The sequence below is a fragment of the Symphodus melops genome (genome assembly GCF_947650265.1).
Source record: "Symphodus melops genome assembly, chromosome: 6".
NCBI lineage: Eukaryota > Metazoa > Chordata > Actinopteri > Labriformes > Labridae > Symphodus > Symphodus melops.
In genome coordinates this window covers 23168026-23182372 of record NC_136696.1, presented here as the reverse complement: position 1 = coordinate 23182372, position 14347 = coordinate 23168026, and the positions used below count along the sequence as shown (strand labels likewise).

At 38.7% G+C, this 14347-nt stretch overlaps 2 protein-coding genes across 5 annotated transcripts; both read left to right on the top strand.

Annotated features, from left to right (window-relative positions):
* Positions 1–3403: 3403 nt before the first annotated feature.
* Positions 3404–6268, top strand: LOC306825962 (uncharacterized protein). Of its 2 annotated transcripts, XM_079346958.1 has the most exons (4): positions 3404–3541; positions 4504–5259; positions 5395–5451; positions 5677–6268. In XM_079346958.1, the coding sequence occupies exons 2-4, from the start codon at positions 4507–4509 to the stop codon at positions 5758–5760; spliced, it is 894 nt and encodes a 297-aa protein (XP_079203084.1). In that variant the 5' UTR covers positions 3404–3541; positions 4504–4506; the 3' UTR covers positions 5761–6268. The 2 variants fall into 2 exon arrangements, with proteins under 2 accessions (XP_079203084.1, XP_079203083.1); XM_079346957.1 differs by having other exon boundaries at positions 4504–6268.
* Positions 6269–6312: 44 nt separating this feature from the next.
* Positions 6313–11828, top strand: LOC306824965 (uncharacterized protein). Of its 3 annotated transcripts, none has more exons than XM_079345400.1 (2): positions 6313–6495; positions 9392–11828. In XM_079345400.1, the coding sequence occupies exon 2, from the start codon at positions 9395–9397 to the stop codon at positions 10637–10639; it is 1245 nt and encodes a 414-aa protein (XP_079201526.1). In that variant the 5' UTR covers positions 6313–6495; positions 9392–9394; the 3' UTR covers positions 10640–11828. The 3 variants fall into 3 exon arrangements, with proteins under 3 accessions (XP_079201526.1, XP_079201527.1, XP_079201525.1); XM_079345401.1 differs by having other exon boundaries at positions 9379–11828; XM_079345399.1 differs by having other exon boundaries at positions 6313–7029; positions 9379–11828.
* The last annotated feature ends 2519 nt before the right edge of the window (positions 11829–14347 follow it).

Below are 14347 nucleotides of genomic sequence, written 5' to 3'. Positions count from 1 at the left end.
TCATTGAGGACCACAACAAGTACAGAGAAGCTGTGAGGATCATCAACAGTGTCTCTGAAAATAAGATTTACTTAGTCTGGAGTCGACGTCTCATGTACTTGTCAATCACAATACTTTTTGCACTTACAATATCTATATTTTTATTCATGTTTTATATGTTTTTAGTCCGCTACAGACCAAATCTCTGGATGTTCACTATTCCAATTCTGTTTTTTGTTGGAGTGGGGTTGATGATTCAGGTATCTTTGTGGCAAAAGAACGAGGGGGATTTCATAGAGAGGGAGATGCAGAAAGCTATAGGTCAAGCAAACATGTTGCTGTCTATGGAGAAGGTGTTAATGGGATTTTTCTCCAATGCTAAAATAGACCTGGTGTATGTTTGTCTGGACGGCTGCAAACAGGAGTTTGCAGAAACATTTTCTGAGCGTGATGTCACAGAGGAAATGTTTGGAAGAGCTCTGATGTTCTTCTCATCAGGTTACACCTGCTGCCTTGCTAAAAAAGACTTTCCCTTTGCCCAGCCCAGCTCCTCTGGTCACCTGGAGGGAGGAGTGTGTTTCTGTCAGTATGTGTCCCAGCAGCTGAGTAAAGACAAATGGGAATAACTAAAACGTGACTGAACTGGAATAGACCAAAAAAGCCCATTTTCTTAACCTGTGTCTTTTCTATTGCTCTGTATACGTAAAACACTTGATACCTGTATGGGTAAATGTTTGTTCAGATGTTTAGATACCTCTGGCAACCAATTACATTAACACATTTGTTAAATCTTATTTACTTGCCAGTATGTGCTACAACAGCTGGTCAGAAATAAGTGTCACTAGAATTCTTGGATATAAGCAAAAAAACTGCCCAAAGTTTGGTGGCCTCACATTAAACAAATCATGTGATGATATTCTGACATTGGAACTCCATGAGCAGTTGTTGAAAGCTTTGAATTATGACAAACTCATGGCTCTTGATAACAATTTGACAGTAAAAAACTGAAAATAAAGTGATTGGGAGCAGGAGCTCAGGGTAAATTTGACAGATGAATCGTTCAATGACTCCTAGTGCCAGGCAGCAGCTTATACAATTCAAGGTTTTACACAGTCCACTTCAGCAAATCTGGAATATTTTAAATGTTGTATGTCCTATTATTGCAGACCCGTGTGACAGATACCATGTCTCCTCCTGTAATTTTAGTCATTGCTTCTGTTTTTATTCCAGACTGCACAAATTCTGGACAGACTAATTAACAGTTGTGATCAATGTTCAGGAAGTCCCAGATAAAAATGAATCCTTTTATTACTCTTTTTAGGGTCTCACTTTAACAACTTCAAATTAACTCCTTACAATCAGAAATCTTAGCTTTTACTTTACTTTCCTTCTTGGCAAGACCTATTTTAAGTCCTTGGACTAACTAACTCCCCCTACCGCCTGTTTTTTTAAATTGTTGTTATATTATAATTATTATTCTTTAGGATCATTTTTATTTCTAAGTAATTTAATTAGTTTGACCTAATCTATTAGATACTTCCCTTTTTCTTCTATTGCTTTTGTTTACTTGACAACAGACTAATACACATTCCTTCTTTATGTCATGCATTTTGCTATAATATTTCAATATAGACTATGTTAATTACAGATCCCCTCTGGGGATGTTGGTGAAAACTGTAAGTCTTATTCATGGCCATGAAATAATAATTTGTGGCCACAATTTTAATTTCATTTTATTTTCATCTAGGGATGAACTGTAATGACAAACTCGAGTCACTTGTGGTTATGGGAATGGAATTAGCAAGAGACATTTAATGCAGCTGCTAAAATTGCATGGTTTGAAACACAAAGAATATGTTGATCGTGGGGTAGATTTCGATTTCATAAACTGGAAGGACCTGAGAGACTTCATCTCCTAATGTCTCGTGCTGTAAAGCCTTAGTATTCAGCCAAGTTATAGTAAACCTAACCATGTAGTTTCCAAACTAACAAAACACCTCAACACTTCAACGACTCAACAAAATTCTACACACATTTATTCCATGTCTGGCCGGTATGGTTTACTATTTTGAGGCCACAAAATAATATTCTGTGACCTTGAAATTGTAATTTGTGGCCTCAAATTAGTGTCATAGCTTCTAAAAATGTGTATGTTGTTTTATTATTATTTTGTGAAATGTCAAAATGCTTTTTGTGCCTATGTAAAGAACTTTGAATACCTTGGTGTCTGAAAGGTGCAATATCAATAAATTAACCATACCTTAATTTACTTTAATTCATGGCCACAAATTAGTATTTTGAGGTTACAAATTCTTTTTTTAGAGGCCACAAACTCTAAAATACTCACCAAAGTCCCCAGATCAGGTTCCGTCATTTATTGTTCCCGTTCTGTAAAAAACAAACAAACAAAAAAACAGGGGTAACACTTGTAATTTTGTACTGTGCTCATACTTTCATCCATAGTAAAAATATGAAATAATGAAAGGTATTCGGGGGGACTTTTCAGTCTCAAGTAACCAAATTTGAAATATTGTAGCACTTTAAAACAAGCTATCTACGTATTAGCACTTATCCAGTCAGTGAGTCTTCTTAGTTTGACTATAAGTCAACCTGATCAATGTTTTTTTTCTTATAATGTTGGTTTAATACAAGTAGCTGAGAGCCATAAAGGCACAGTTACTTCATTAATGTTTGACGCCCCTTAAATGTCAGAACTCGCACTGTCCCTTTAAGAAACCTGAAACAAGAGCAGTGAGGTTGTCTTTATGTTTTTACTTCCTGTTTGACTTTGCTGTCTTTGCTCAACTTCTCGGTGTGATTACTCTCCATTTGTTTGCCTAAAATAACATTGTCATGGACAGGTTTTAGTCTTCACATTAGGTACTGTATTATGTGTTTTTCTGTGTTCTTTTTGTTCAAATAAGAGAAATTCAAATTCTTTTTTGTGCAAGATAAAACAAGAACTTTGTATGAATGGGTTTTGGGCCACATTAAATCATAAATGTATGAGAATGAAGTCAGAAGAGAATAAAGTTATACGTTTTCCTGAACGTAAATATGAATAAAGTTGCATATTTATGAGAATCAAGTAATTATTATAGTTTGTATATTAACAAGTTGTGTAACTCTGATCAACGCTTTGTATTTAGGAGACTGTGGATCAGCCTCTGGTGTCCAACAGTCCAGGACATGTAACAAAAGAATCATTTTAATGAGTAATGGGCTTTATTTCCTAATCTGGTGTATTGAAAGATAGCGGCATGCTGAACTTTATGCTTTTTCATCTATTATACATTTTAATCTATATACATTTTTTAATGCAATACTTCATTAATTCAGTAAGACAATTAAATATATTAATAAATGTTTATATTTCATGAAAAACTCATCATATTTAATTGGTGATAATGTCGGTTGGTTTGATTATAATTCTAACTTTGATTACATTTCTTTTCTTTTTGTTGGTCACGTCCTATATTGAGGAGTACACAGTTGCAGCCCCCTTACAGAAGCCCCTACATGACAAAGCTCCTGGCATCACACAAGGGACATAAATGACGAGGTGAGACCTCTGTTGTGAATTTTTGCACGATACCAACGTCATCGGCTACATACAAAGAGGTTGAAAATAATCATTAGAAGTCTGGAGAACAAGCTTCTGATCAAAGTCATCAATATCTTGGAGCCGAAGGTTTATGGGGGGAATGGAGTTGAGGGAACTGTTTCAAGTTTCATTACAATCAGCATCAAAAATTGGCTTTCCTAGACAACATATTTAACCAAAACCTAGCAACAGCTAAGAGGTCAAAAGTCCGATGTCATGTTTCGTTTGAAGGCCTTGATATCAACTCCCTCCATGTTAGGCCACTCTACAACACTATACAGTACAGTATGCCTTTAAGAATAACCAGTCGCAGAGAGTGGAGCTGGGTTTTCTACTTCCTTGTATTGCTGTGGATAGACCAATGTTGAACACCTTTATGTGTTCAATTAGAGGTATTAGAATATTTTAATATTTTTCTAAAATAATAAATAAATGTAAATAATATCAGAACTCTGATTCTCACTTTCCTTTCAACTGTTTCAGAGGGGCTGTGGGTTTAAAATCTTCAAAAATTACGTGTATATTTTCTAAAATCATGCACAATGAAAGACGAGAAACTCCAAAGTAACATGTTGTGCTACATTCTATTCTATTCTTCTTACATTCAGCAAGACTCAACAATATGATGATTCTTTTTAAATAAATAGGTCCCTGTTACAATTTTATATTCTGACATTGATCTTGTCTTCATGCAGCAACAATTATGACAAAGACCTCCTCAATGTCTCTTTCAGTTTGTGTCAAATTTAACTGACTGTACAATCTCTGCTGGTAGACACCAAAGACTGTTCGGACTTCTTTGTTGTCACTGATAAAGAAAAGTGAATATACTTCAAAATAGACTTTGAGCATGAACCATAAAAGTGTCCTTGTATATCAATATAATAGTGTTTATGTTGCCACCTCTTTCTTCTCTTTAGGTAATGGAGGACATTCACTCACTTGGGAGCATAAACATTCAGTCACAGTCTGTTGTTCCTCTGTCTCCAACCATCCATGATCTTCCCACACTGAGAGATGGGGAGTGTTACCATGTCTTTATCAGCTACAGCAGCACTGACTACCAGTGGACCCACTCCCTCATTGATCAGCTGGAGGCCTGTGGGCTGCAGGTCTGCTACCATGAGCGGGACTTCACTCCAGGCCGCACCGTATTAGAGAACATGTCTGACTGCATCCAGGAGAGCCAGAAGGTCCTGCTGGTTCTCAGTTCAGACTTTGTGAGGAGCCGCTGGTGTCTCCTGGAGGCCAACATGTCTCTCTTCAGGGACTGTCTGGAGAGGAAGCCCATCGTCCCAGTGCTGTTGGAGCCAGGAGTCTCCATTCCTCTCCACCTCTGCCACCTCACCTACCTGGAGGCCAACGACCCCGACTTTAAGAATAAGCTGCTCAAGGTGCTCTGCACCCCAAACCAGCAGCTTCAAAGCTCCACTGTGGTACCTTTCCAGCCTCCATCTATCTACAATGGGAAGGCCCTGCAGCCTTTGACTGCTGTCAATGTTGAAGGACTCGGTAAATGGGATTGTGGTCAGTTCAGTGACATGGAGGTACCCGACCAACTGCGTCTGGTCATTGAGGACCACAACAAGTACAGAGAGGCTGTGAGGATCATCAACAGTGTCTCTCAGAATAAATTGTACACAGTTTGGGCTAGAGGACTGCTGTTCTCTGCTTTTGTACTGCTTTATATGTTTATGATAGTGATATCTACACTCTTGACTATTGCATTAGCATTATCCAAACATGTAAACATTCTTTTGGCTTTCACTAATGCATGTCTGTGGTTGGTTTCCTTGGGGTTGTTTTTTCAGTTCATTTTCTGGAAAATGGATGAAGTCACTTATACACTGAGGAAGATGCAGAAAGCTGTAAGCAAAGCAAACATAATTCTTTCTGAGGAGAAGGTGTTAATGGGATGTTGCTCCAATTCAAAACTCTATCTGGTGTATGTTTGTCTGGACGGCTGCAAACAGGAGTTTGCAGAAACATTTTCTGAGCCTGATGTCACAGAGGAAATGTTTGAAAGAGCTCTGACGTTCTTCTCATCAGGTTACACTTGTTGCCTTGCTAAAAGAGACTTTCCCTTTGCCCAGCCCAGCTCCTCTGGTCACCTGGAGGGAGGAGTGTGTTTCTGTCAGTATGTGTCCCTGCAGAAGAGTTTAGAGAAATGGGAATAACAAAAACATGACTGAACTGAAATGGACCAAAGTACTATGAGTCACTTCTAGTCGTGATTCATATACTGTGCAGGTATCATGTTACAACCAACAGGGTTTTCTATACAAAAGATGAATCCTGCCTGTACTTTAAACAATGTTGTGTCTCTTCAATTATTTTGTCAACTATATATCAAACATTTACATCTACGGTTGACACAGACAGACAGACAGACAGACAGACAGACAGACAGACAGACAGACAGACAGACAGACAGACTAGTTCATTTCTGTTCCTAATAGCCTGCAATTATTGAAAACTCTAAATTGAGTAAGACAGACAGCTAACATTTTTTATCGACAGGTTCTCCGTTCGTCAATGACAATGAGCATACCTCTACTGTCTGTACTGATTATTCAGTTACTGATACCAAAAAATACTGGTTATTGACATCCATCCCTAATGTGTACTGATTATGAACAAATTCCTTTTTTGATCCAGGCTTTAAACATTCTTGTTCATTTCTGATTTAAAAATGGCCATTTTTTATATTGGACCCCATCACATTTTTGCATCTGTATTAATGACTACTACAATGTTTCCCTCCTCTTTTGTTGCTGCCCCTTTAAGAAATGTGAGAAAAAAAGAAACATTGGCATGTTTCCGGATTCTGCTTCCTGTCTGAACTTTTGGTCTTTGCTCAACAGTGTGATTATTCTTCTTGAGTTTGCCTGAAATGACACTGTCACAGACAGGTATGAGTGTACATAGCTATGAACTGTATGATGTGTTTTTGCTTCACTCTGAAACAGATAAACACACGTCTACACCTTTTCCTGCTTTCTTTTCAAGCTAAATCAAGCAAACATGTTGCTCACTGGGGAGAAGGTGTTAATGCGATGTCGGTCCAAGGACATTCAATCCAGCATCAATGCCCAAGACAAACAATTCAAAAGCCAGTATTTTATTATTATTTCTTTTACATTTGTATAGAATCCATAACAATGTTTTTTCTTTGTATAACCTCAAAGCTTCAATTAATTTTCTCTATGTTTTATCAATAATTGTATTCCTTTATCTAATCAATATAAAAATATCTAATAGCCGTTAAGGACTGCAACTTTCGTTTATGATGAAAGCTCTTCGAACTGCAGAACTGTCTCTTTCACAATCCATGTAGGGGGATGTTTACCCGTTTAAAGTTGCTGAGTTTGCTTTCACTTCTTGCTCAATTCCTTTCTGTGATGACTGGCGTTAACATTTCTCTGAATCAACAGAACCATGAACAGGTATGAAAGGACATTTCCTGTACTGTATCTTTTAGTTTTATGCATACAAAAGGCATTTATATATTTATCTTTCAAACAAAATTAAAATGAAGCACAAAGGCTTATATGTTCTGCAGTTTCCCTTTATTTACTTTACTCACAAAACATTACCAGTCAAGTCATGAAATGACCATTTCTTGTTTATTTTAAGCAGCACTAAGCTTTGGAAACGATTAGTCAGTGAGTGATCTGACTATAGGCTACCAGATTGAATCAAATAAAACTATTGTCTATGTTTAACGTTGTAAGAGGCATATTTCATTTTGTAAATGGCAGTTTTGTAACAGGACTCATGTTTGGCCCAGACCTCTAGAGTCCTCTCATAATCATTAGCTGTGTGATACACATAGGGATGACTTTAAAGAGTGTAGGCCACGGACAAGATATGAATGCAATTCTTGGGATCAGAAGATGGAAATAAATTATGCATTTTTTTTTTTATCAGGGATATGAAAAACTGTTGCAGTGAGGAACATTTTAGAAGGTGTTTTTTTCTACTATACTTACTGTAACTCCTTAAATTAAAGTAATCCCTGAGTGTCCGACTTCTTTAAATTCTCTTGTTGGCATCTAAGAAAAAGTTGTGACTTTGACACCCAGGAAGGAACGTGAGAGAAACAGTTAGAGAGGGTTATTGGGAGGATGAGCCTTCCTGATCTGTACCTAGTTGGTACTTTGTTATTAAACTTATGTGAGAGTCATGGATTAGGGATTCTGTAGATGGTAACACGAATATGAGGTACTAGGTTGTTGCAACAAGTGATACAAATTGACCCGGGATGGTTGTCTTGCACTTTTGTTTTCAAAATAAATGCCTCAAACTATCTACTTTAGTGCTGTTCCTACAATGGCGCAGGCAAATCCTTTTATAACACACATGCACCTTTAACTTGGGCTGTTAGCTCACTGTCTTACTGAGACATGTCTGACTAGTTTCACAAACAACATGCTAAAAAGTACAGACAAATGCCTAACCATTACAGAAAACAGCAGAAGCTTGTTTCTAAACAAAGGAAGCAACAATACCAATCACATGAATAAATTACTTCAACCACAAAATATTCAACTATCTCTGCAATTATGCAAATACAGACTAAGCAGTGCAAACATTTTCACATGACATTAAAATAAATATCTATAATAAATACACTTTCACTTCAGTGTGTAGCCTGTAGTGAAAAAGACACACACAGCTGGATCTCAACACTGCGTATCTTCCCACTAAAATAGACTAAAGCGCACAACGTACGCACATTGTATAACAGTTAGCATGTAGCTCAGTATATTCTACATCTCAGTATTTGTACAAAGAGAGCACAGTAAGCTAAATTCCTTGGGCGTTAAACATACCTGGCCAATAAAGTTGATTCTGATACCTTGACTTTTGCCCCCAAGTTTAATAAATCACCATTTACGCTGGTGTGCTGTTCAGTCTTTCCCCCAGTCAGGACTACAAAATCATTATTCCTCAATTGCTCTGTAGACTTTAACATACCATCATCTACTGTTGTGGTTTAGTATTTTTGGGATTAAATAATGTGTACAGGTATGTATTCTAGATGGACAAAGCTATACACCTCAGTATTCACAGCAGTTTGTTTAATGGAAGCTTAGTGCTTGGTGGGTCAAGCCACTGGATGTATTATAAACTTGGTCACAGCTTTGAAGGCCGGTTTTTTTCTCATCTTCATGGACGCATTTTAAACTATCTGGATCTTATGCATTACTGGGTCTATAGAGTACACTTGGCGGTACAGTTTAGTGGCTCTGACACACTTTCATTATGTCGATAAAATACCTATGAATTTGACTTTAATTTCTTCAACAAATTTAAGGACATGGTGGTTTTAAAAATGATAATTTAAGTGTTCAGGAAATTGATGAAAATAAGTATTTCTGCTCTTTTATTATGGTTGTCTCTTTTCCGATGTAAGCCTTTTGGGCCCAATGGCATCACATGCCGCTGCAATACCAGGTTTGGACCCCACGTGTGCACGGTCAGTGCACATCCTGGTGACTTGGTCAATATGTTTTCAAACAAGTGGGGTGGTCTTACTGGACAGTTTGCAGTTGGAAAGCCAGAGGCATTTGAAAAAGAGAGTGATTTTTCTAGTTAATACATCCTGCGCTTATTGAATCTTTGACAGGGCTTGTCCAGGTCACTAAACAATAACTAAGATGACAAAAAGGTTTATTACCTGGAATTTGAAACTTTGCCTGAGGCAATAATGAATGAAGTAATGCCACAAACAAGTATTTTAGAATATGCATAAATTGCTAACTACATTTTTACTTCTTTTCTTAAATTAGTTTGTCTTTGCAGACAATGGAGCAAGTAAACAGTCTGTCACCATCCTGCTTTGATCTTCCCACACTGAGAGATGGGGAGTGTTACCATGTCTTTATCAGCTACAGCAGCACTGACTACCAGTGGACCCACTCCCTCATTGATCAGCTGGAGGCCTGTGGGCTGCAGGTCTGCTACCATGAGCGGGACTTCATTCCAGGCCGCACCGTATTAGAGAACATGTCTGACTGCATCCAGGAGAGCCAGAAGGTCCTGCTGGTTCTCAGTTCAGACTTTGTGAGGAGCCGCTGGTGTCTCCTGGAGGCCAACATGTCTCTGTTCAGGGACTGTCTGGAGAGGAAGCCCATCGTCCCAGTGCTGCTGGAGCCAGGAGTCTCCATTCCTCTCCACCTCTGCCACCTCACCTACCTGGAGGCCAACGACCCCGACTTTAAGAATAAGCTGCTCAAGGTGCTCTGCACCCCAAACCAGCAGCTTCAAAGCTCCACTGTGGTACCTTTCCAGCCTCCCTCTATCTACAATGGGAAGGCCCTGCAGCCTTTGACTGCTGTCAATGAAGAAGGGCTCTGTAAATGGGATTGTGGTCAGTTCAGTTACATGGAGGTACCAGACCAACTGCGCCTGGTCATTGAGGACCACAACAAGTACAGAGAGGCTGTGAGGATCATCAACAGTGTCTCTGAAAATAAAGTTTGGCTGCGTCCACTCTGGGTTAGAGTACTGATTTACATCGCTGGTGTCATATTCTTTTTACTCCTGGTAGCATCATGTATGTATTTCACCATTATATTCAATGTAGGTGAATTTTTGCCCCAAAAACAAAACACATACCCCATTGGTATTTGGGTGTTAACAATTTCAAGCTTCTTCTGTATTCCAGTGGGGTTTATTATTCAGCTCGGTCTCTGGAAATTGGATGATGAGAAGTATATTGTGAGGGAAATGCAGAAAGCTATAGGTCAAGCAAACATGCTGCTCTATAAGGAGAAGGTGTTAATGGGATGTCGGTCCAATTCAAAACTCTATCTGGTGTATGTTTGTCTGGACGGCTGTAAACAGGAGTTTGCAGAAACATTTCCTGAGCCTGATGTCACAGAGGAAATGTTTGAAAGAGCTCTGCTGTTCTTCTCTTCAGGTTACACTTGTTGCCTTGCTAAAAAACATTTTCCCTTTCCCCAGCCCAGCTCCTCTGGTCACCTGGAGGGAGGAGTGTGTTTCTGTCAGTATGTGTCCCTGCAGCAGAGTTTAGAGAAATGGGAATAGCAGTACCTGTATGGACCTTTAGTTTAGTGCATGTCCTGTTTCTTTTACCAATATAGTGCCTTCAAGGGAAGTGCTAATGAGATAGATTCCACTTCATTTTTTTGGGGAAGGGGAGAGCATTAAAAAATTCCAATGTCTTAGTTCACTTAATCAACACATTTCACTTTTGGATGAAGTGCATTTTTTCTAAACTGGGGCAAAGGCATCATAAAACATACCCGTTATATAATGTTTTAATGTGTCCAGTCTGGGGATTAGGGTAGCCTGAGATAGAAGATTCTCTTATCTGTTGCTCCTTTGACAAAGTGTTGTTGACCTTTTCCACTGATGATACCTTATCAGAAACAAAGACCCGTTGGAGATGTGCGTACCACCGTGTACCACAGAAGGACAATCAATATTTGCTGTCCTTTACAACATCCAGTAACAGGATTCAGGAAATGAAAGAGAGACATGACACTGTTGCCCGAGGGGTCTGTGGCAACAAATCCTAACAAACAGTAAAAAGACACTGCTGGGAATATCACCCACACAGAGATTGAATGTCAGTGGGGTGACGCCAGGGTCACACTGTACACATTCAGTTCTCACTGGTCCTGATGAGAGGTGGAAATGTCCTCCTACCGCTGCAGTTCAATTAGAACTTAATTAGGATGGATTAGACGTACATGTGTGAGTTAGAAAAAAAAATGGCTCCTTGCTCGCCGTCCTATCATGTGTGCAAGCATGTTGAAAGTGTAGCGTAGCGGGATAATTGCTAACAGAAGTGGCTGCATAAAGAGAACAATCTCTGTAATCCTCAAGAATGACTTTCATGCTGATCTCTATTAAGGCTTTATTTCTTTTTCACATTAAAGCAGCTATAGATGAGTGTCTGTTTGCATGTACATATTTGTACATATTATTTACTTTTTCCGATACGAAGGTTTTCCCTGTAACTGTATTATTATCACAGAAACATAAACTGCCTTTTTTACTCAAATGCAATGTGTCCTAGCCATATCAGGTTTTCTAGATGAAAACTCAAAACTGCCTCATACTAGCTGCTGTTACTCTACGGCATGTTTTGAATTTCAATGGAGTTAATTAAAGATATTCCTCTGCCATGGAGCTCAGTGTGAAAACATGAAAGAAAAACCGCAAAAGGAAAATGACTTGCTGAGCTAATAAAATGTCAAACACAAGCAAATATCTTGGTTTGTTATTTTTTTGATTAGGTTTCTTTTCAGGATCAAATGTTCACTTTCTGTTGACTCCACAGGTGACTCGTCAAAGTGGCCGTTTTTCCTCCTTCATCGAGCAGTTTCAATTCTTGCTGCGATACATAACCATTTACCCTTCAGAAATAGTAGGTAAAATAGTTGACAGTGTTTCACCCTTCCAGGAGAACAGAAGCTGTGCACAGTTTGAGGCCAGTTGTGATCATACTAGAGATGTGGCTGAATCACTGGCATGCCTTTCATCATGGCACTTATTGACCACTTCCTATGGAGCTGCTCCAGCTGGCTGGAAACAAGTGTGGTCGCTATCCTCTGTTCCAGTAATGACAACTGGGAGTTGGCTCTAATAAAGGCTTTTTTTTTATTGAAACACAGTTATGTAAGTATTGTGTCATCAAGAAGCTATTAATGCTTTCAGAATCTGTCTTTGTGGTTTTCAGAAAACTGCCAACATTCAAACATCAATGAAAAGGAAGTCAGACGTGGGCAACGAAACATTTTACGACGAAATGTCTTGCATGTTTTTTCATTGTGTTCAAGGTTCAACTGACCCCGAGGACAGCTGATGATATTCAAGATGTACAGAGGCACACAAGTGGTCATGACGCTTCTCTTGAGAAAAATCAAAACAATTGAAGTTGAGTCATTTACAGTTCATGAAGCATTTCAAAAGAGTGTAAAAAAAGGAATAAAAGCTCCTCTCAGAAAAAGTAAAACAAAAATTGCTTCACGTTCAATCAAAAACCTTTTTTTTTTTACTTAAGTTGTTTTCAACTTAAATTCTAACAAACCCGATATGATATGTTTAATATTCAACATAAAGAGAAAATGTAGCATTATCACTTCAGTGATGAGTCCAAAAAAAGAAAAAAAACCCATTCCCGACAGGATTTACTTGAAATTAACAGGTTTATCAGGTGAAGAAATCGATTTGTTGACTGCCGGTTATCATTTCTGATGCATTCCAGGAAGTTAGGGAATCTAAGCTATTGGCTTTTTGTCACCCTGCAAAAAGCAGATTTGCGGCCAGAGTTTAAATGTCAGAACACTTTTCATACAGAAAATCCCGACCTTGTGTATAGATTCTATGGATATTATTCAAAGAGCTGTCATTTAGTTAAAAAAGCCAGTCAAATTGTACATAAATTCACTCACAACCCAATTACCATTTCTATTTTCAAATCAACAGTGTGCATTTGTTTAGACGCTGTTTGGTGTCTTTTCAAGCTAAATATGGAACAAATAAAGCATGTGGTAGCATTTTTGAAACATCTCTCAGTGTTCAAACAAAACAACAGCAGCTCTGTAACAGTAAAGCAGTAAACATGTAAGTTAAAGAACGAGCCTGCCTTTAATACAGGTGCATTTCCATACTTTGCAGCCAGCTTATTTCTGCCTCCTCTCCGTGTCAGGACCAACATGATAAGTGGCCTCCTGAGAAAACACGTCCTGTCAGCTGACAGCAGAGTGGGAGCCACTCCATTTGAGCTGTGTTCTGAGAGAGTTGCCTGCGTCTGCATGATAGGCAAAGGAGGAGATTTGTGCCGACAGCCATTATTTTTGCATGAATTCTAGTGTCAATAATTGTTAGCAAGGTTTACATGTTGAATCAAATGAGGTGCATTGACAGCATTTGTGCACATATGTGAAAAGGTATTCAGTAAATGTTGTGTACCAATAACACTCTGCTTAAATGCATCTATATGTACAGCATGCCCTTCTGTGTAGCATATATCTTCATTTTCGTAAATAAGGTGTGCTGTGTCCCTTGGGCCAATAAGCCGGGGTTAAACCAACATCACATATCAAACTAATGATACTGAGCAAAGGTCTAAGCAGCCACATGCTGACTGAATAAACCAAAGCCAGCCCCATTTTTCAAAATAAAACTCTTATCAGCAAACAGACTTGTGACATAGCCTGCAAGACCCCAAAAGAAAACAACATGGAAAATAAAAAAGGAGAAACATAACAGCTAGAGGTCCACACCAGAGCCTTCAGTCAACAGTGTGACGCTGGTCGGTGCGGTGACAGATGTGACCCACGCTGGCAGTGACCTAATGCAGCAACTCACTCCGTAAAGACTATTTACTTTTAATCTGAAAGAATGGGGCCAGTTTACTGGCCAGCTAGGCACTTGGTACATGCCAACACACAAGTCAGAGAAGAATCAGGCACTCTTGGCGCACAAAGTCTTTCCTTTCATCAAACTTTTTTTTTAAAAACATGGCCAATGCAGATGTGCTGAGAACACTGCAGTATCTCAAACGACCATTTGAAGCTGGTCCCAAAAGACAGTCAATCCCCAGAATGGCCCCATAAAAAATTGTCCACCTTTATAACAGAACTGAAGCACACTGCAACATTTTTATGTTGAGTAAAATGTAATTATTATCCAAGCTGTTTTAATATAATGAATTACCCAGGAGACAATAAAAGCAGCATAAGTGATACTTTCTATACCTAACGTGTCGTGTACATTTTAAAA